Genomic DNA, 22,285 nt, shown 5'->3' on the forward strand with positions numbered 1-22,285 from the left:
TCACACCTGTAATCCCAGCTCTTTGGAAGGCCGAGGTGGGCGGATGACTTGAGGTCAGGAGTTCAAGACCGGCTGGCCCACTTGTTGAAACCCTGTCTCTACTAAAAATACAAAAATTAGCCAGGTGTGGTGGCATATGCCTGTAGTCCCAGCTACTCGAGAGGCTGAGGCAGAATTCCTTGAATCCAAGAGGCGGAGGTTTCAGTGAGCCGAGATGGCACCACTGCACTCAAGCCTGGGTGACAGAGAGAGACTCCATCTCAACAACAACAACAGCAACAACAACAACAACAAATAATTAAATGTTCCTAATTGTAAGTTTGTTATGTTCTGTTAACCTTTTTCTTTTTCCAATGAACAATTTATGAATATTGATATATTTTTCATGATGTGAAAATTTTCAGAATTGTAAATGTTTATGGATTTAAAACTGGTTGGAAAATCACTGTCTCAAAAATGTTAATAAAGCTAACAGTCTAGCTTTATTAAAATCAATTTGACCTTTTTCATCCTCGGTTTACCCAGCTTTAAAATGGTTGCAAAGATTACTAAAAATATATGTAAGGTACTTTCATAAATTAGAAACTAAAAAGTAAAAATTGCTTTCAAGAATCTGCAATCAGCCGGGCGTGGTGGCTCAAGCCTGTAATCCCAGCACTTTTGGAGGCGGAGGAGTGCGGATCATGAGGTCAAGAGATCAAGACCATCCTGGCCAACATGGAGAAACCCTGTCTCTACTAAAATAGAAAAAATTGGCTGGGCATGGTGGCATGCACCTGTAGTCCCAGCTACTCAGGAGGCTGAGGCAGGAGAATTGCTTGAACCCGGGAGGCGGAGGTTGCAATGAGCCCAGATGGCGCCACTGCACACCAGCCTGGTGGCAGAACGAGACTGGGTCTCAAGAAAAAAAAAAAAAATCTGCAATCATAATTACTTACAGTTTAATCTGGAATTTAGTACTCTATTCTATTTTCAGAGCTACTATAGAGTATGATGTCCTTTGTAGCTCCACTTTTAGCAGAATTCAACGTATTTCTTTTTTTTTTCTTTTCTTTTTTTTTTTCATTCTACTTCTAGGAATTTAGATATAGCTGTATATATGTATAAGGATATTCATATTGCAGCATTGTCTGTAATAAGATTTGAAAGGAACCTGAAAACAATTGAAGGTCCATTAATACTGAACTGGCTAACTACATTATGGTATTTTTAATTATGTTACTCATAAGCAATGAAATTCCCTATAGCCATTACAAAATAGAATCTATGTATGCATAAATTGACTGGGAAAATCAGTGTTTAAGGTAGATTGTAGAATATGTACAGTTACTTCTTTTGTATAAAAATAGAAGATATACATGTATGTGAAGGTAAATATTTACACACAATATGCAAAATGTGAATGTAAGCACTGGTAGCTATCTAGAAGAACACCCAAGGAACCGGGGCGGGGGACGGATCTGGCAGAGGCACTTCCCCGTGCCTCACTGTTTGAATTCTGAAGGGTGCAAACACGCCCTTATTGACCAGTGCTACCGGCCTCTGGTTAAAGAGGGCGCTGTAGTCACCAAAGTCTTGTTTACAAATCAGGAGTCTCAGTAAGCCAGCGTGGTTACGCCATAACGACCGGCGGTGGCACATGCGCAATAGCGAGACGCTGGAGCGCTGCGTGGGTGGCTGCCGAGTCTCTTCCGGTCTAGGGTCTTATCCTGGCACTGAGGGCGCCGGACTGGCGGTTTTGGCCGGCTTGGCATTGGGTGGGCGGCTTCTTGGGACCCACATGAGCCAGTGGCATCATCCCCGCAGTGGCTGGGGTCGGGGACGCGACTTTTCAGGACGCTCCTCCGCCAAGAAGAAGGGCGGAAACCATATCCCGGAAAGGTAAATATGTCTTGGTCCCTTGGCGTGGCCTTTCCAGCTCGTGGTTTCTGGGTCTGGGCTTCATCTTTTGTGGTCTCTGCCTGTCACTCTTGCCGTCGCAAGCTTGACTTGTCCGCCCCTTGCTTTGAGGCTTTGACCCTCTGCGCCACCCGCTGTAGCTGAAAGGGGCGATGTCTGTAAGGTCCTGTGATTTCTCCATATTCTTGTAAAAGGGAGGTTCTGGCCATTGTTCTTAGGTAAAATACGGAAGGATTGCTTTAAGGTGGGACTGTTAGTGTTGGGGACACTCCTTAATTCCCAAGATGGAATCTCCTCAGTTCCTTGTTAACGTTGGCACGGAAAGGGTAATGGTTTGAGTTAGGAACCCAGCAGTAGTAGTGCCCTGAGATCTCACATGGAAAGTTGGTTTGTATTGTTTCCAGAAATCACAACGAACATACTTTACTTCCTAACAGGCCTCGTTTGAAATATACTCCTTTATACGTACAAATGATTAATTTTGAGACTTTGCAGTTAGGTGCAGTGAACAGTTTTTACTCCTTGCGACCATCCTCCACCATCTCATACCTCAATAAATTCTCTTCATTTTATCTCCTATCTTTTGACTGTCACTTTCTGTCAGTACCCTAATACAGGTCTTGCCTGATCTATTGCGGTTGGGTTCTAATTGCAGTGAATCTTCTGTTTGTTTTCTTCCAATCTGTTTTGTTTGTTTTGTTTTGTTTTGTTTTTGTTTTTGAGAGGGATTTTCGCTCTTTGAGTAGGATGTCTGCCAGGCTGGAGTGCAGTGGTCCAATCTCGGCTCACTGCAACCTCCGCCTCCCGGTTTCAAGCGATTCTCCTGCCTCAGCCTCCCAAGTTGCTGGGATTACAGGCGCCCGCTACCACACCTGGCTATTTTTTTTTGTATTTTTAGTAGAGACGAAGTTTCACCATGTGGGTCAGGCTGGTCTCAACTCCTGACCTCAGGTGGTCCACCTGCCTCAGCCTCCCGAAGTGCTGGGATTACAGACTTGAGCCACCGCGCCTGGCCAGTTCCAAGCATTATTAAGTGAAGTTCACAGCCCCTCTTCTAGCAGGTTTTCTCTTAAAATATGGACTTGAAGTTTCCTACTAATTGAACTTGATGTCATCAGTCGTATGAAAACTAAAACCGTGAAATGAAATAATTGAATTTGAACTATTTCAGTGAGTATGTTTGTATTAATGGCACTTTAGTATCTGGTACTGGGCCAAGTTTAACAGAGATACAGGAATTCTGGGTATCTCTGGTTTTATATAGGCCTTATTTGAGTTGTACTGTTTTGTTGGCTTGTGTTCGTTTTCATGATGGGGAAACAGGAGAGGAGAGCAGTATAGGTTGTTACTTGGTGGAGTTTAATAAGTGGAGTGGCGAAATGCAAAGCGGAGAGAAGAGAGGACATGTTGTGTGGGCTGTGATTCCCATTTTCAGGAAGTCTTATTCTATGCAAGGAAACAAGGCTGGCATACAATTTGCCTAACAAAAAAATGTATCTAATAGGTGGAAAGACTATCTCCCAGTTGGACAGCGGATGCCTGGGACTCGTTTCATTGCTTTCAAAGTTCCTTTGCAAAAGGTAAGCAAAAGTTAATTCAGTATTCTTTCAGGTATCTGAGTTCACCATACAGAACACTGTTCTCCGCTCTATCACATTCCATTTTCTCTTTTTATAGCAAATACTTTGTAATGACCCCTTTACTATCCTGAAATGAAGTTCATAGGTACATACAATCTACTTCATATTTTAAACAAAAATACCAATTAACACCCTAACTATAATATAAAAAATAAAAGTAATTTATAATACAATAATATTTATTTCAATATATAAATGTTTGGACATGACTGCATTAAAAGACATAGTTGCCTGTGCAATGAATTCAAGAACTACAAATGTAGACTGATCTAGGTGGCTTATATTGCTTTAGTGGTAGGAGTTTCTGTAATAGATTTCCAAACAAAACAAAGTATAATCTTCATTTGGTTAATAAGGTGATTATTATCCTGGAAAATTCAATATATATTAATATTTTACAAAAAATACTTTGTGTTTATTTGTGAAATGGAGTTAGGTTCTAAGGCCACGCTAAATATGAACAGCTTTTTATCTATATTAATGTTGAATAGGACATCCAAAAGCAATTCAGGATGTGGGACACATTTGTAGGACTGTCCTGAATTTGGCAAGTTGTTTAGAATTTGTAACCCTTACCCACTGAATGCCATTGGGACTCTTTTCCTCCCATGGTCACAATCAGAAATATCCCCCAGATCATCAAGGTCAGGATCTCAGTGGGGAAAATCTGAAGATTGTGTTTTTGTTTAGGAAAGGAATAGGAGGGATAGGAGGGGAAAGCTTTTGACAGCCATAAAAAAGATGAGAAGGTGAAGACAAATAATTGTTTTCTAGATTCCATGTCTTATTAGACTTCCCCAGCATAGCTCAGATTAGTATTAGGAGAAGCCCACTTGAAACGTTTTGGGAATTTACTTAATTTGTGACTCATAGATCAGATTTCCTTTTTCAGCTGCTGTGTCAGCTTCTCTGCGTGTCTGGACTTAAAAATGAGTCGTTTCAGGCCAGGCCTGTTGGATCATGTTTGTAATCCCAGTAGTTTGGGAGGCAAAGTGGGTGTATCGCTTGAGGCCAGGAGTTTTAGACCATCCTGGGCAACATTGCAAAACCCTGTCTCTACAAAAAGTACAAAAATTAACCAGGTGTGGTAGTGTGTGCTTGTAGTCTCAGCTGCTCAGGAGGCTGAGGTGGGAGAATCAATTGAGCCCAGGAGGTCAAGGCTGCAGTGAGCCGTCATCATGCCACTGTACTCCAGCCTGGGCAACAGAGCAAGACCTTGTCTCCAAAAAGAAGGTGGTGTTGGAGACAGGGAATTTTTAGGGAAGTGAAACTATTCTGTGTGATACTGTAAGAGTGGATACATAAAAGGGGTTTACATATATTAATGTATTTCACAATCCTATGCTGATGAAGTAACGGTAGTACTAATATCTCTTACTGAGTGCTTATTCTGCACTAAGCTCAGAAGATAGATGGTTACAACTAATAAATTATTTTGTAGATAATGAAACAGGCTCAGAGAAGGAAGAATCAAAACTTGAACTTAGTTCTTTCTCTCATTTTTTTTTTGGTGTGGCAAAATATACATAACATAATATGTACATACAATGCATAACATAGAATGAGTCATGCATACCTAACCTCTAGACTTTGGTGATAACAATGTGTCAAAGTTGGTTCTTCATTTGTAACAAATGGACCACACTGGTATGGAATGTGGATAGTGGGGGAGTCTGGGTGGGGTGGGGAAGGCAAAGTACACGTGGGAACTGCCTGTCCTTTTGGCTCAGTTTTGCTGTGAACCTAAAACTGCTCTGAAAACTAGGCCTTTTTTTTTTTTTTTTTTTTTTTGAGATGGCATCTCGCTCTGTCGCCCAGGCTGGAGTGCAGTGGCGCGATCTTGGCTCACTGCAAGCTCTGCCTCCTGGGTTAACGCCATTCTCCTGCCTCAGCCTCCTGAGTAGCTGGAACTACAGGTGCCTGCCACCACACCTGGCTGATTTTTTTGTGTTTTTAGTAGAGATGGGGTTTCACCGTATTAACCAGGATGGTCTGGATCTCCTGACCTCGTGATCTGCCCGCCTTGGCCTCCCAAAGTGCTGGGATTGCAGGTGTGCACCACTGCGCCCAGCCAAACTAGTCTATTTTTTAAAAAGTACATTGCTGGTCCCTGAGTAGCCAGACAGATTGAGGGAACAGAGCACAAAGTTCAAAAATAAGCCACATACATAAAAGAATATTTAATGAAAGCCATCGTATATGTAGACATGTAACAAATATTTTTTTGTGAGGCTGAGACAGGAGGATTGCTTGAGCTCAGGAGTTTGAGATCAGCCTGGGCTACATGGCAAGATGGCAAGACCCTATCTCTTTTTTTTTTGAGACGAAGTCTTGCTCTGTCACCCAGGCTGGAGTGCAGTGGCGCAATCTCGGCTCACTGCAAGCTCCGCCTCCCGGGTTCATGCCATTCTCCTGCCTCAGCCTCCAGGTAGCTGGGACTACAGGCGCCCACCACCACGCCCGGCTAATTTTTTGTATTTTTAGTAGAGACGGGGTTTCACTGTGTTAGCCAGGATGGTCTCAATCTCCTGACCTTGTGATCCTCCCACCTCCTAAAGTGCTGGGATTACAGGCATAAGCCACTGCGCCCGGCCAACCCTATCTCTTTAAAAAAAAAAAAAAAAAAAAAGGCCAGGTGTGGTGGTTCATGCTTGTAGTCCCAGCTACTTGGGAGGCTGACGTGGGAGGATTGCTTGAGCCCGGGAGGTGGAGGCTGCAATAAGCCATGTTTGTGTCACTGTACTCCAGCCTGGATGACAGAGCAACACCCTGTTTCAAAGAGAAAGAAAGATATATTTATAAGCACTAAATATGATAGGCACTCCACTTGGAGCTGGAGATACAGTGGTGAATAAAATCTGGGTGTTTGCAGTCTGATTAGGAGACCAACATGAAACAAATACAGAAATACACATATAGAAGTGGGCTTATTTTTTTCTTTCTGACCACTCAGGAAGAAAGGATTGTTATAACATACCTTCTGTGTTCCAGGAGAATGGAAACTTTCCTTTGAATCTCGTTATATGTTAGCATCACAGGACTTGAATAAATGCCTAATGCAGTGCAGGACTTTAAGGACATGTTTGCTCTTGTTTCATTCTCTCTGACAGAGTTTTGAAAAGAAACTTGCTCCGGAAGAATGCTTTTCCCCTTTGGATCTTTTTAACAAAATCCGAGAACAAAATGAAGAACTTGGACTGATTATTGATTTAACATATACTCAACGCTATTATAAACCGGAGGTAAGTGGAACCCTTCATTGAAAAGAACGTTCTTCATTCTGATCCTGAAATAATTTATAGTAATTCAGTAATAATTCAGTAATCATCTTGTGCTAATGTGAAGCCTGGCCTTCTTTGATGGGTAGTAAGTTTAAAAGAGAGCTAGGCCGGGCGCGGTGGCTCAAGCCTGTAATCCCAGCACTTTGGGAGGCCGAGACGGGCGGATCACGAGGTCAGGAGATCGAGACCATCCTGGCTAACACAATGAAACCCCGTCTCCACTAAAAATACAAAAAAATTAGCCGGGCGTGGTGGCGGCGCCTGTAGTCCCAGCTACTCGGGAGGCTGAGGCAGGAGAATGGCGGGAACCCGGGAGGCGGAGCTTGCAGTGAGCCGAGATCACGCCACTGCACTCCAGCCTGGGCGACAGAGCGAGACTCCGCCTCAAAAAAAAAAAAAAAAAAAAAAAAAAAAAGAGAGCCAAGTGATTTCTTTAATTACATGTTTTTAATTGCTGTCTCAAATGAAATTGAAGACATGAATTGAACTAAAATATTTGGCAGTAGGCTCTGTGTGTGCCTAAGAAATTCTATAAGCTTCCATATTCTATATTTTGAAAATGAAGTAAACTTATTAATACTAGCAGTGGCCTGGAGGAAAGAAAGGAATATCCAATATTTCTTAGCACTTATTTTAAGCCATTGCTTGAGCATGTGTAAGCATCATGTAAAAGAAAGTTTTCTGAGTTTATGATTTCTTTTCCCAGTATCTGTTGATACAATACAGAGATTCATATGTTCTGTTGGCCCCGTTTAGCATCTTGGTGCGAAAGAATGATCCTTCTTCTGACCAGTTCCATGGCTTTTGGAAACAGTAACATCTAATATTTGTTAATATTTGTACAGCAGTTTGCCATTTAAAAAGTACTTTCAGCCGGATGCGGTGACTCTCATCTGTAATCCCAGCACTTTGGGAGGCTGAGGCGGGTGGATCACCTGAGGTCAGGAGTTCGAGACCAGCCTGGCCAACATGGTGAAACCCCGTCTCCATTAAAAATTCAAAAAAATTATCCAGGTGTGGGTGGCACATGCCTGTAATCTCAGCTACTGAGGAGGCTGAGGCAGGAGAATCTCTTGAACCTGGGAAGCAGAGGTTGCAGTGAGCCAAGATCATGCCACTGCATGACAGCCTGGGTGTCAGAGCAAGACTCCGTCTCAAAAAAAAAAGTGCTTTCACATGTATTAACTTAGTTAATCCTCTCAACAATCCTGTGCTGATAAAGTAGCAGTTGTACTAATATCTCCTGTTGAGTGCTTTTTCTTTGCTAAGCTCAGAGGATAAAATGGTTACAATTAATACATAATTTTACAGAAGATAAAACAGGCTTGAAAAAGGATGACTTAAAACTTGAATGTAGTTATTTCTCTCTTTTTTTTAATTGAAGCACAAATTGAGGCCCTATCTTTGGAGAGTTGGAGCTTGTTAGATTGTCTCCTGAGTCCTTTTGACACAACCCTAGTAACCTTTAATCACTCTTTCTTTGCTATTTATATGAAAAAAATTCCAGGCTTATCTTGTACATTTCCTGTTCTACCCTGAACTCAGCCATTTTCCCAAGGAGCTTTGATTCCTGTTTGGTGGGAATGCTATTTAAAGATTAGAGTCTGAGTGCTAGAGGTGCTCAGTGCTCCTAGGCTCATTGTTACTAGTCTTTTTCTGTGGATGGTGCTAAGAAATATGTTTGTTTTAAAAGTACATCATGAGTTCATGCTGATACTTTCCATTTGAACTCAGAGCTTCAGTTCTAAAAGAACTGAAAGCAAGGATTTAAACAAATACTTGTACACCAGTGTTCACAGCAGCATTTTTCACAATGGCCAAAAGGTGGAAACAACCCAAGTGTCCATCAGTAGGTGAATGGATACACAAAACAGTATCTGCACACAATGGATTATCATTCAGCCATAAAAAAGAATAAATTTAATACACGCTACAATATGGGTGAACCCTAAAAACATGCTTAGTGAAATAAACCAGACACAGAGGGACAAATATATGATTCCACTTTTACGAAGTACCTAGAATAGACTAATTCACAGAGACAGAAAACAGACTAAAGGATCTACGAGGTGGGGAGAAAAGGGAATTATGGTTTAATGGTCAAAGTCTTTTTGTCGGGGATGATGAAAAAGTTTTGGGTATAGACAGTGGTGATGGTTACACAATACTGTGAATGTAATGCCGCTGAACTATACCACACTTATGGGTGGTTAAAATGATTTTCACTTAGCCTCTTCTGTCTTTATCTGTATCTACTTTTCTCCCACCCCAAGAATATCAGTTCTTAATAGTGCCTGGAATTCCCTCTGTCTCACAATTCAAATCCAAGTTCTTCTGACTCTGTTCTCTACTCTTCTACTTAAATCATAGCTGCTTTATGAAGGCACGGGCCCTTGAATTGTAAAATATTAAATGGAACTGTTTATATAATTTATAGTTAAATTTGCATTCATTCACATGGAATTTGCTTTCAATTTTGTATGCCTATTGACTATTATGTAGTTTTATTGAAAATCAAGTGATACTTTCTGGTTGAAGTAAGTGTTGGAAAAAATAGCTCTTTTATCAGAATTGCATGTTCTGATACTGGCGTATTAAGTTTGTTATAATCTCTTGGCTTATATTCTGGGTCCCCTAATTACTCTTTAATTATTTCTCTACAAATGAAATAATGCACATCTTTTATGGTTTTGCTTTATAGGATTTGCCAGAATCTGTTCCTTACTTAAAAATATTTACAGTTGGACATCAAGTGCCTGATGACGAGACTATTTTTAAATTCAAACACGCTGTTAATGGGTTTTTGAAAGAAAATAAAGATAATGGTGAGTTTTTGTTCTTATCTGAACTGCGGTGTGCATTATGAATGAGGTTGGGGATTTTTGGTATTTTTTATAGTTCTAACCTTTGACCCATTATATATGATGCTAAGATGATGAAAATGTGAGGTGGTGCTAATAGGGTAAGATGTTTTTCCTTTTGTTGATCACAAATAATTTAACTTGCTTTGGAAAGTTAAATTAGTTTTAGTGCAAAATATGAACTGAAGAACTGAACTAGCTCATCTTTCTCTCTTTTTTAATTTGAATGGGAAATATACAATAAAATTAAAATGTTATTTTTGTCTTGTATGTTCGTTAAGAAGTGAGAGGTAGAAGAAAAGATTTAAAAACTCTGAGTCTTAGAGTTATGTGAAAGAGACAAGAAAGGGCAAAGATTAGGAATGGGACAGACGCAAAACAAGAAAGAGTGCACCAGTGAAATTGCCCCTTTGTCATATGTATTTAAGCTATTTCTGCTGTTTTTCTGCTTTGAGTACAGCTGGGGAAGGATACCACCACCTCTTATTCTTCACACGGGAGAACTTCAGCCAAAGGCTGGTGCTTTCTTGTTCCTGCTTTAAGATTTACCTTACGCTTTTAAAAATGTAACTTAATAGGTTCTTTATCTTAAGGATCCAGTTGCCTTTTTCTGGTATCTACCTGCTAGAAAGAACATGATATTTGCCATATTTTAAGACTGAAGAAGCTTTTATCTTTGAAAAGCCACTGGCACCCACAGGACAAAGGCTGCATTTGTCTTCTTTCCAAATTTAGCTTGAGGAGTGTACACTTTATTACATAAATCTGACAGTAAATACTCCTTTTTAAAAAATGTGGCCGGGCGCGGTGGCTCAAGCCTGTAATCCCAGCACTTTGGGAGGCCGAGACGGGCGGATCACAAGGTCAGGAGATCGAGACCATCCTGGCGAACCCGGTGAAACCCCGTCTCTACTAAAAAAATACAAAAACCTAGCCGGGCGAGGTGGCGGGCGCCTGTGGTCCCAGCTACTCGGGAGGCTGAGGCAGGAGAATGGCGTGAACCCGGGAGGCGGAGCTTGCAGTGAGCTGAGATCCGGCCACTGCACTCCAGCCTGGGTGACAGAGCAAGACCCCGTCTCAAAAAAAAAAAAAAAAAAAATGTGATGGAGTAGTGGAGAAAGAATAGAGACAGAGGTGGGAAGATAGGGAATGGAAGGTGAGAGATAGAGACTGGATCAGTGGGTTTGAAGATCAAATTTCAAATTGTAACCCAGTCACTCACTTAATGTAGACACTAGCTTTTAATTATGTTAAACCTTGTTCACAGATCTTCCCCTGTACTTTAACTTTAAAACTTGAGAGGTTTGGCTTTCTCATTTGTATAAGCTGTCGTCACAGAAATACTACCTTTTAAGATATGAGGGTACAGCTGATGGCCTATTCACTGCTTCCAGGCTCTTGTGTGTGAAATTTTTATATAGCACTTCATTTGTTCTGTGAGGCTAGGAGGTCCTTATGAATACATGAGAACACATTTTTAAATCTTAGTTGTTCACATTTACACTGATTGTAGTCAGTTGGATAGACTGAACTCCATGTTGGTCTTCCGCTGAATTGTGCTGACTGTCTAAGTCTTGCAGTACCCACTACCATAGCAGGTTTGGGACCTTGTTTGTAATCAGTTTTAGCTACCTCTGCTATAATCCCTTCCCACAGATACCAGGCTTACTGATAAAAAGAGGACACTACACTCTCCACTCTCTTCTAGAACTAGTAGGGACTGAGAAAATAAGTTGATTCAGTAAACACTGAGATCCTTTTAGATTTGTTGTTAGAGCATGAAGACACATAAGTGATAGCAGTCTTTGTTTTTTATTATAGCAGTTCACAGTTATCTAGGAAAATAAACATGTAGTGCATGTGGCTTAAGATGTGGGTTAATTATAGAACAAAAAAGCTGGGCGCGGTGGCTCATGCCTGTAATCCCCGCACTTTGGGAGGCAGAGGCGGGTGGGGCGGATCATAAGGTCGGGAGATCAAGACCATCCTGGCTAACACGGTGAAACTCCATCACTACTAAAAATACAAAAAAAAAAAAAAAATTAGCTGGGCATGGTGATGGGCGCCTGTAGTCCTAGCTACTCGGGAGGCTGAGGCAGGAGAATGGCGTGAACCCGGGAGGCGGTGCTTGCAGTAAGCCGAGATTGCACCACTGCACTCCAGCCTGGGCGACAGAGCAAGACTCCGTCTCGGAAAAAAAAAAAAAAAAAAACAAAGGACAAAAAAGACAGTTCATCATAATAAAAGAATAAATTAAGTGCAGTGAGAATATAGAGGAGAGATTGAGGAAGGCCTGACAGGATACAACATTCAAGCTGCAGGGACAAGAATTTTGCCAGGATGAGAAAAGGACAGCCTAGTTTTGGGGATTAGGCACAAAAGGCACAGGGCTTAAAGCCATGGAGACGCAGTCTCTTGTGTGACTAGAAGATAATGTGAAAAGGCATGGAATTCATATGTACATTTTCAACAAATAATTGTATAACCTATGTTGAAGTCACTTTTCTAAAAAGTGGAAATAGAACAAAGTCCTTGCCCTTATATACTTTACATTCTAGTAGGGGAGAGAAATAACCTAATAAATATATGGAATATATATGGTGATAAGTGCTTTGGAGAATAACAAAACACGATAAAGGGGTGAGGGAAGAGGTGAGTGATTAGGAAGGCCTCTTTATGAAGATGTCATTTGGGCAGAACCTTAAAGGAAGTAATGAACCAAGCCATTGAGTGTCTGGGGAGGAGTGTTCTAAGGCAGAGGGAACAGCAGGTGCAAAGTCCCTGAGGCATGACTATGCTAGGCATGTTTGAGGAATGTTAAAGAGCCCAGTGTGGCTGGAGTGGAGTGAGTGAGGGTAAGAGCAGGAGAAACAGGATCAGAGAGGTTGGGGGTGGGAAGAGAGGTGGATCATATAGACCCTTGTAAATCATAGTTAGGATCATTGTGAACTTAGATCAGTTGGAAAGACAGATTGATATCAGTTTATGAAGGATTCTAAATGCCATGCTAAATTTGGGCTTCATGTTATGCTAAATTGAGATTTTTAAGCAAAAACAACCCAGCCAGGCTTATGTTTTAGAAAGATAACATCTGCCATATGGAGGATCAGTTGAGATGGAAGTAGGGAGATTAGTTTGTTGTAGTAATCCAGGCAGGCAATGATGAGTGCCTTCTTTTTTCTTTTCTTTTTTTTTTTGTTTTTTTTTGAGACGGAGTCTCACTGTGTCACCGAGGCTGGAGTGCAGTAGCACCATGTTAGCTCACTGCAACCTCCATTTCCTGGGTTCAAGCAATTTTCCTGCCTCAGCCTCCCGAGTAGCTGGGATTACAGGCGCCCACCACCACACACACGGCTAGTTTTTATATTTTTAGTAGAGATGGGGTTTCGCCATATTGGCCAGGCTGGTCTCGAACTCCTGACCTCAAGTGATCCACCCATTTCGGCCTCCCAAAGTGCCGGGATTACAGGCGTGAGCCACCGCCCCCAGCCAAGTGCCTTATTTTTTATTTTATTTTATTTATTTTTTGAGTATCTGGGATTACAGGCATCTGCCACAAAACCCGGCTAATTTTTTGTACTTTAGTAGAGATGTGGTTTCGCCATGTTGGCCAGGCTGGAAAGTGCTGGGATTACAGGCATGAGTCACCACACCTGGCTGATGAGTGCCTTCTTTACCAGACGCTACCTAGTCACGGACACAGATTTTGCAAAGATAAACTACATGTTTTTTATTTAATTCCTCATATAATTTTTTAAATTATATGAAGACTTAAATTCTTCATATAAGCTTTTAAAAGGATGGACTAAGAAATACTGCGGTATAATGTAATCTTAGACTTGATTCTAGTCTTGTACTGTTTGCCTGCTTTGACTTACATCTCCAAGCCTTGCCTTTTCATTGTAAAATGTGAATAGTGCTATTTACCTGAGTGCTTCACAGAGCAAGTAGACCTGTGGCGTGTGTGGAGCACTGAACAAGAGAAGGAATAGAAGTTCTTTGGGAACTCAAGAGTACTATGGAAACTGTCCTTAATATTCAGTATCAAGAGTGAAGGCATTTCATTTGTTTCATTCAGAAATTTCATTCTTCTCTTAGCCTGTTGTTGCTTTCACTCCCTTTTTGTGTAATTAAATCAGTTGCTGATGGGCATTCTGTTTGAAGATAGATGGGTTTGTCTCATTGCAGTTTTAGCTGTTAGTGTCTGACCAGGCCTGCAGTTTACATCACTGAGTCTAATTGGGACTATGCAAAGTTTCCCAGAAGCAGTGAGTTTTGGCTTTCTGTTAGATGATTCTTTATAGTATGTTCCTAGAAAAAACAATTCCTCTTGAGAGTTATTCATTTTCAGGGCAGTGATAATGTTATACACTTGTGTATCTACTTCAGTTACTTAAACCTGTATTTTCTTTTTATAGACAAACTTATTGGTGTCCACTGTACTCATGGTTTAAACAGGACCGGCTACCTTATTTGCAGGTAAGTTGCCAACCCCAGAGGCAGACCATTTTAAAGTTGTTTTTGTCTGTTTACAATGATAATGTAAGCTTGTTGTAAAAAATGCAACTGGTATTAGAAATACATGAAGTAGAAGGCAGTCTTGCTCCCCACCCAGAGATTACCACCATTAATAATTTAGTACACATCTTTTCAGACTTTAAAAATGCAGATACAAGTGTACATGTTACTGAATGGTATAATAGTTAGATATTCTGTTTTTTAATTTAATACGTGATAGACATCTTTCTATGAAAATACTTGGACTCATTCTTTTTAAGGGCTGCGTTGTTCTTTGCATACCGATGAACACAAAAGTCAGAAGTTTTTGATATTATAAAACATTGAAGTAGTAAACATTTATATGTAAATATTTTTGAATACATATGCCGTAGCCCCGGAGGTAATTTCACTCAAAATAGAATTTCTGAATCAAATAGTATGTGTCCTTAACGCTTTTTATGGATGTTGCCACACTGCACTGAGTTATGTTTGTTCATTCAGAAAATATCTCCTGAGCATCTATTATGTGTAGGCACTGTGCTGGGTGCTAGCAAAGAGACTCTAGCTGCTCTTTGTGCATCCTAACAGTCTAGGGAGGGAGTAGATATTAAAGAATCACACACATGCCTATAGCATTACAACTCCGACAAGTGCTGAGAAGGAGAGTGATGTGGTACAATGAGAGCGTAGAATATGGAGGATTTGACTTCAACAAGAGGGCTAGAGGTTTCTGTGGGAAGGTCTGAGCAAATATCTGAAGTATGAGTAGGTGTTGACCAGGTAGGGATGTCGTGGAGAGAATTCTGAACCTAAGGATCAGCAGAGACCATGTAACAGGAAAACATACTGTGTTGGAGGAGCTGGCCAGGGAGACTGGGCCATGGGAGTAGCATGGCATTAAAATGGAGCTGGAAATATGGGTAGGAGCTAAAACCATGCAGAGCTATGTTTAGGGTTTTAGTCACTACCTTAAGAGCAAGAGAAAACCATTGAATTTTTTTTGTTGGGGATGAGTGTGGGGAATATATACAAATTTGTATTTTCAACCTATCATTTTGCTGTTGAGTGGAGAATACACTGCAGAGGGAAAGAGGTAGAAGCAAGGAGACAAGTTGGGAGGTGTTTGTAGGAATTGAGGCATAATGATGGATTGGACCAGGGCATGGTGGTCATTTTGGTGGAAAGATACAGATATATTCTATAGAGATATTTAGGTAATATTGTTGTCAGGAGTTGGTGGTGAATTGAAGATAAGAGTATGGAAGAAGTGGCTGACAGTGATGGTGACTTCCAAGTTTCTGGCCCTTCTGTTGGTTATACAGTATTTTTTAGATATAATGTTAATATTTTTCCCAATTTGTCTTTTGTTTGTTGTTGGTTTCTGATACTCTGTCATATTATGGAAGTCTCTATTTTTAGTGTATAAAGTGTTTTGATAAAAAATGATTCTGCATTTTCTTTCCTTTTGTTTATTAAATTACATTAATGTAAATAAAAATATAAATAGATTTTCTGGAGTTGGGTCATCCTTGCAGTCTTGAAAAACGTCTTTTTGTGGTCATAGTATGTCATTCTTTAATAACTGCTGGATTTGATATGCTGATATTTTCTTAGGATTTTTATATCTATGTCTGTAAGTTGAAATTGGACCTTTTTTGAAAAAACTTCATTTTTTTCTTTTCGTATATATAAATGACCCAAATTATGTTGTTTTGTTAGATATTTGATTGATGTAGAAGGCATGAGGCCAGATGATGCAATTGAATGTAAGTATGAGGGTTGTCACTATTTTTCCCTTTTTATTAAAGTTAAAGGTGGAAATGTAGAAGAATTTCTCAAATTTTGGAAAAAAAGAAGTTTGTAATTCGTTTGTTCCAGTATAAGATAGTCTTGCCAAAAGTCTATAGATGTATGTGGAAGTAGTGAGATATAACAGCTTGAATAGTGAATTTCAGCTTAATTTGCTTTTTCTGGAAAGATTTGCTTTTTGTACAGTTATTTCTAACAGTTTATCCTCTCCTCAGTATTCAATAGGTGCCGGGGACATTGCTTAGAAAGACAAAACTACATTGAAGACCTTCAGAATGGTCCTATCAGAAAGTAAGTCTTATGTTACATATGTGAGATTTGTGGTCAGGGAGATCTCTTTTTATATAATTTAAGTTGCATATATCCATTCTTCTGGTAGCTGGTTTATTTGGCGGGGGGAGACATAAACAAACAGGAATGGGAGAAGGAAGAAATTGTTACTTTCATATGCCAAAGTATAGTCACTAAATTGACTACTAAATTTGGAAACCAGTAATATTGTGTGGAAATATTCTCTTTAAGGAATTGGAATTCCAGTGTACCCAGGTCAAGTTTTGAAGACTCAGCACATCTCATGCAACCAGTCCACACCATGAATAAGCCTGTTAAACGAGGACCTAGGTATAATCTACATCAGATCCAGGGTCACTCAACTCGACATTTCCACACCCAGACCCAAAATTTGCAACAATCAGTCAGGTACCTCTCTCTGCTGTCCCTTTTCTAGAATTGAGATAGAAATTAATACTATAATTAATGAAAACATGTTATGATACTGATGAGGAATTCTTTTTTTCTTTTTTTTTGGAGACAGAGTCTTGCTCTGTCGTCCAGGCTGGAGTATGGTGGCACAGTCTCGGCTCACTGCAACCTCCACTTCCTGGGTTCAAGCAATTCTCCTGCCTCAGCCCCCTGAGTAGCTGGGACTACAGGCCCCCGCCACCACACTCGGCTAATTTTTTGTATTTTTAGTAGAGATGGGGTTTCACCATGTTAGCCAGGATGGTCTTGATCTCCTGACCCTGTGATCCACCCGCCTCAGCCTTCCAAAGTGCTGGGATTATAGGCGTGAGCCACCGCACCCGGCCCATAAGGAATTCTTGCTGATCAGTTTGAACCAGGAGATATTATTCTGCTCTGTATTTTGCATTTAGCACTGGAAAATCAGTTACAGGACAGGGAATATGTGACTTTTCAGAGGCAATTCGGAAAGGGACTTAGAAATTTTCATTGATTTTAAACTTAAGCCAAGAGTTTGATGTGGCTATCAAAAAGGATCTTACATTCTTAGGCTACATTCATGTAGTATAGTTTTTAGAATAAGGAAGATTGTTATTTAAGGAGTTGATATGAATTATAAGAAAAATAATAAAATCCTAATAGAGAAATTGCAAAGGATCTGAACAGATATACAGCAAAAGTATTTTCACTTGGAAAATAGGGAAAGCCTCGGTATGGTTAAAGCGGTACATTAGTATGAGTTCTCCAGAATGATAGGACCAGTAGAGGGATGGATGGATGGATGGATGGATGATGGACGGATGGATGGATGGATGGATGGATAGATGGATGGATAGATGGATGGATGGATGGATGGGTGGGTGGGTGGATGGGAGGAGGGGCTTTTTTATTTGGGGTATCAGCTTATGCACTTTATGAAAGCTGAGAAGTTTCATAGTAGGCTGTCTGCAAACTGGAGAACCAGGGAAGCTCGTAGCATTCTGTCCAACTCAGAAGGCCTCAGAACCAGGGAAGCCAGTGGAGTAACTCTCAATGCAAGGCTGAAGGCCTGGGAATCTGGTAAAGGTTAGAGGACACTGGTGTGAGTCCTCAAGTCCAAAGGCCATGAAGCCTGGAGTTCTGATGTCCAAGAGTAGGAGAAGGTAAGGTATTCCACCTCCAGGAGAGAGCACAATTTGCCTTTCCTCTGCCTTTTTGTTCTATCCAGGCCCCCAGCCTGTTGGGTGGTACCTACCCATACTAAGGGTGGATCCTCCCACCTACTCACACACCAGTATCCTCTGGGCACACCCTCACAGACACTCCCAGAAATAATACTTTACCAGCCGTCTAGGTATCTCTTAACCCAGTCAGGTTGGCACCTAAAATTAACCATCACAAATAGCAAGGTATTATTCTTTGCCTATTAATTTAGCAACAGTTTTGTTTGTTTGTTTTTGGAGACAGAGTCTCACTCTGTCACCCAGACTGGAGTGCAGTGGTGCAATCTTGGCTCACTGCAACCTCCACCTCCCAGGTTCAAGCAGTTCTGCTTCAGCCTCCCGAGTAGCTGGGATTACAGGCACCACCACCACGCCCAGCTAATTTTTGTATTTTCTTTTTTTTTTTTTTTTTTTTTTTTTTTTTTTTTGAGACGGAGTCTCGCTCTGTAGCCCAGGCTGGAGTGCAGTGGCCGGATCTCAGCTCACTGCAAGCTCCGCGTCCCGGGTTCACACCATTCTCCGGCCTCAGCCTCCCGAGTAGCTGGGACTACAGGCGCTGCCACCTCCCCTGGCTATTTTTTGTATTAATAGAGACGGGGTTTCACCGTGTTAGCCAGGATGGTCTCGATCTCTTGACCTCGTGATCCGCCCATCTCGGCCTCCCAAAGTGCTGGGATTACAGGCTTGAGCCACCGCGCCCGGCCAATTTTTGTATTTTCATAGAGATGGGGGTTTCACCATGTTGGCCAGGCTGGTCTTGAACTCCTGACCTCAGGTGATCCGCCTGCCTCAGCCTCCCAAAGTGCTGGGATTAAACAGGCATGAGCCGCCTCGCCCAGCCAGTTTCGCAACAGTTTTTGATAAGCACTCCATTGTGGTTGTCAGGCTGGACCTGGATTTGCATCTTGGCTCTGTTACTTGCCTGCTTTGTGATCTTGGATAAGATACTTAGCCTATCAACATTTACATTTTTCCATCAGTCAGATAGATATTTTAATAATACATACCCCATAGTGGTTGTTACTGACAGTTAACATGAATTTAAACAGTTTGGCACATTGTAAACACTTCCAAAAATACATTGCCATTTTTAGGCCAGGCGCATTGGCTCACACCTGTAATCCCAGCACTTAGGGAGGCCAAAGTGGGAGGACTGCTTGAGCCCAGGAGTTTCAGACCACCCTGGGCAACATGCTGGAATCCTGTTTTTGTTAAAAAAAGAAAAAAAAAAAAACCTTAAAAAAACCTGACATTTTAAAAAGATGAAAACAAACATTTCAAAAACATGTTGCTTACAGCATTGAAAATTGGCATAAGCCTTTTGAAGCACAATTTCAAGAACCATAAAAATACTTTACCTAGTGATTTCATTCTGAGACTAAGGAAATACTTCAAAATACAGAAAAAACTATATTAATCATTCAGTACATTTCTCAAACTCCCTACTGTGTGTCAGATGCTGGGCTAGCTCAGGATACAGTAGTATATGTTTTTCAATGTTAATCCCAGCATTATTTGTGGTTGTGGAAAAACTTGTAACTGCTGTATTTCTAACAGTGGAGAATGTAGCTAAATAATCATATCCATACTGTAACATTTTATAAAGCCACTGAAAGTGTTAGCTCATTTATGATAAGTGAAAATAATAGGCTGTGATTCAACAGTCAGAAAAATATGCTAGGGAAAAGAACAAAAGGAAATACTAACTAATTGAATTATAGTAAGTGGGATTGAGGGCTCTGCAGTGGGGGGTTAGTTTTTCTTTTCTCAGATTTCCAAATTTTCTTTTTTGAGAAGGAGTTTTGCTCTTGTTGCCCAGGCTGGAGTGTAATGGTGTGATCTCAGCTCACTGCAACCTCCACCTCCCAGGTTCAAATGATTCTCCTGCCTCAGCCTCCCAAGTAGCTGGGATTACAGGCGCCTACCACCACACCCAGCTAACTTTATAATTTTAGTAGAGACGGGGTTTCTCCATGTTGATCAGGCTGGTCTTGAACTCCCAACCTCAGGTGATTCGCCTGCCTTGGCCTCCCAAAGTGCTGGGATTACAGGTGTGAGCCACCACACCCAGCCCCAGATTTTCTTTTGTACAATTATATGAGATTTTTTGATCTTGCTTTTCAAACAAGTAAATTTAAATCCTAATTTTTCAAATTTGTTGCATGTAGCATGCTTAAAGTTTTTCACACTTTTTAATTAATTTATGTATGTTTATAAAGTGGAAGCAGCTGTTTTCAGTACTAAATAGCTTATTCTATCTTATGTCAACCCTGCCAGACTTTGGGAGAGAAAGTATTTGATTAGAATAGTATGGGCGTGCATTTATCTCTGTAGGGAAAGGTGGAAAGGCTTCTGGGAATCCACTGTGTGCCAGAGCATTGTAGGAAATTGAAATGTATTTTCTTAATTTAGCTTCATAACAGCTCGTGAAGGTGAAAAGTATTATTAGCCCCATTTTATAAAGAAGTTAGGGAAATAAAAATTAAGTGTTTTATCTGCTAAGGTCACACAGGTAGAAAACAGTAGAATATATATTATTTTGTATATTTATAAATTTAAAGTATTTTATGAAAATATAAATTTAAAATAAATAAAAATTATGGTACTAATCCTAGTAATGGCTTATTACTTTTTGTTTTGCTTTAAGAAAATTTTCACAGAATCCACATGTTTACCAGAGAGGCCATCTCCCTCCTCCTGGTCCTCCTGGAGAGGACTGTTCACGCAGGAGGTACTCTTGGAATGTGAAGCCCAATGCCAGTCTGGCAGCCCAGGATAGAAGAAGGTGGTATCCTGACAATTACTCTGGACTCTCCTATCCAGCCTATTGGGAATGGACCCAGTGATACAAACCTGTCCTGGAATTCTACCTAGAGACCAGAGCTGGCCTGAATATTACTGGTGTGACTTTAATTAGTTCAGGTCTAATCAGGTTTCTTTAGTGTTCCCTTATGCGTTCAAGCTTAAGGAAAACTTGCATTGCTGTTTACCTCTTTGCTGATAAATTTGCAGTAATTACAGCATTGCAGGAAAAAAAAAATCTGTTATTCCAGTCTTAAATTTTTCTAAAGGAAGACAATATTTTAGAACTAAAGCGTTAAGAACTTCCCTTGCAAATTATTTTTTAAAATTCTGTCTTGTTTTTCTGTGTATTTCTTTCTGACTAGACTTGTGACATGCGTGTGTTTATGTACAGAAATTTTTAGTGTTTTTGGTATGTTCTGTTATTGACCCAAAGGCCATCTTTATTTTCTATAACTGTTCAAAATTTATATTAAAATCTACTTAGGAGATAATTTATTTAGAACCTAGTTACTACCTGTAATTAGTTGTAGTATTTTTGTGTTTAGATATTTCTGTCTTTGGTAGTCAGTTGTGGGATTTGACCAACTTCCTTTGACTGAATTGTCAGATATACCGTCTCACACAGGAATGGATGAACTTTTAGGGATTGTCAATTGAGCAAGAGAGACTGACTGATAAACCAGATTGCTGGTTTATTCAATTATCGTGAGTGATTTACTTGGCAGGGTAATTGTTATCAACTGGGTAGAACTATCCAGAAAACTTGAAAACTTTTATAGATTATAAAGGTGATGAACCAAGTAGAATATGTCCATTTAAAGGCTGTGGATATCTGGCAAGACTACTGTATTGTTGCTCCGTTGTTGAATATAACCTCCTGGGATCTTTCTCCAGTTGCCTCTCCTCTTACAGTGGAGTTGTGGTTTTGTGGTTTACCCTTTTTTTTTTTTTTTTTTTTGGAGAAAGGGTCTTGCTCTGTCACCCAGGCTAGAGTGCAGTGGTGCCATCTAGGCTCACTGCAACCTCCGCCTCCTGGGCTCAAGTGATCCTCCCACCTCAGCCTCCCTAGTAGCTGGGACTACAAGTGTGGACTACAATGCCTGGCTAATTTTTTTTTTTTTTTTTTTTTTTTTTTGAGACAGAGTTTCGCTCTTTTTGCCCAGGCTGGAGTGCAATGGTGCGATCTCGGCTCACCGCAACCTGTGCCTCCCGGGTTCAAGCGATTCTCCTGCCTCAGCCTCCCAAGTAGCTGGGATTACAGGCATGTGCCACCACCCCGGCTAATTTTGTATTTTTAGTAGAGACAGGGTTTCTCCATGTTGGTCAGGCTGGTCTTGAACTCCCGACCTCAGGTGATCCACCTGCCTTGGCCTCCCAAAGTGCTGGGATTACAAGCGTGAGCCACCGCGCCCGGCCTGTGTTTTTTTTTTTATAGAGACCAGGTTTTGCCGTGTTGCCCAGGCTGTTCTCAAACTCCTTAGCTCAAGCGAATCCACTCACATCAGCCTCCCAAAGTGTTGGGATTACAGCCATGAGCCACTATGCCT

General features: G+C 40.7%; 1 protein-coding gene across 4 annotated transcripts; it reads left to right on the top strand.

Annotated features, from left to right (window-relative positions):
• The first annotated feature begins 1,634 nt into the window (after positions 1 to 1,634).
• DUSP11 (dual specificity phosphatase 11) lies at positions 1,635 to 21,229 on the top strand. Of its 4 annotated transcripts, none has more exons than XM_005575583.5 (9): positions 1,635 to 1,881; positions 3,404 to 3,479; positions 6,650 to 6,781; positions 9,522 to 9,645; positions 14,100 to 14,160; positions 15,901 to 15,947; positions 16,206 to 16,281; positions 16,513 to 16,689; positions 20,581 to 21,229. In XM_005575583.5, the coding sequence occupies exons 1-9, from the start codon at positions 1,640 to 1,642 to the stop codon at positions 20,777 to 20,779; spliced, it is 1,134 nt and encodes a 377-aa protein (XP_005575640.1). In that variant the 5' UTR covers positions 1,635 to 1,639; the 3' UTR covers positions 20,780 to 21,229. The 4 variants fall into 4 exon arrangements, 2 of the variants coding, with proteins under 2 accessions (XP_005575640.1, XP_065383019.1); XM_065526947.2 differs by having other exon boundaries at positions 16,513 to 16,611; XR_012422191.1 differs by lacking the exon at positions 15,901 to 15,947.
• Positions 21,230 to 22,285: the final 1,056 nt, after the last annotated feature.

This window comes from Macaca fascicularis, chromosome 13, assembly GCF_037993035.2.
Source record: "Macaca fascicularis isolate 582-1 chromosome 13, T2T-MFA8v1.1".
Lineage (NCBI taxonomy): Eukaryota > Metazoa > Chordata > Mammalia > Primates > Cercopithecidae > Macaca > Macaca fascicularis.

Bases quoted from the DNA above. Each gene is read 5' to 3' on its own strand.
- DUSP11 (XM_005575583.5), top strand. From the start codon at position 1,640: ATGCGCAATAGCGAGACGCTGGAGCGCTGCGTGGGTGGCTGCCGAGTC. The intron at 1,882-3,403 runs GTAAATATGTCT...TGTATCTAATAG, and splicing joins GGAAACCATATCCCGGAAAG to GTGGAAAGACTATCTCCCAG. The intron at 14,161-15,900 runs GTAAGTTGCCAA...TTGTTTTGTTAG, and splicing joins ACCGGCTACCTTATTTGCAG to ATATTTGATTGATGTAGAAG.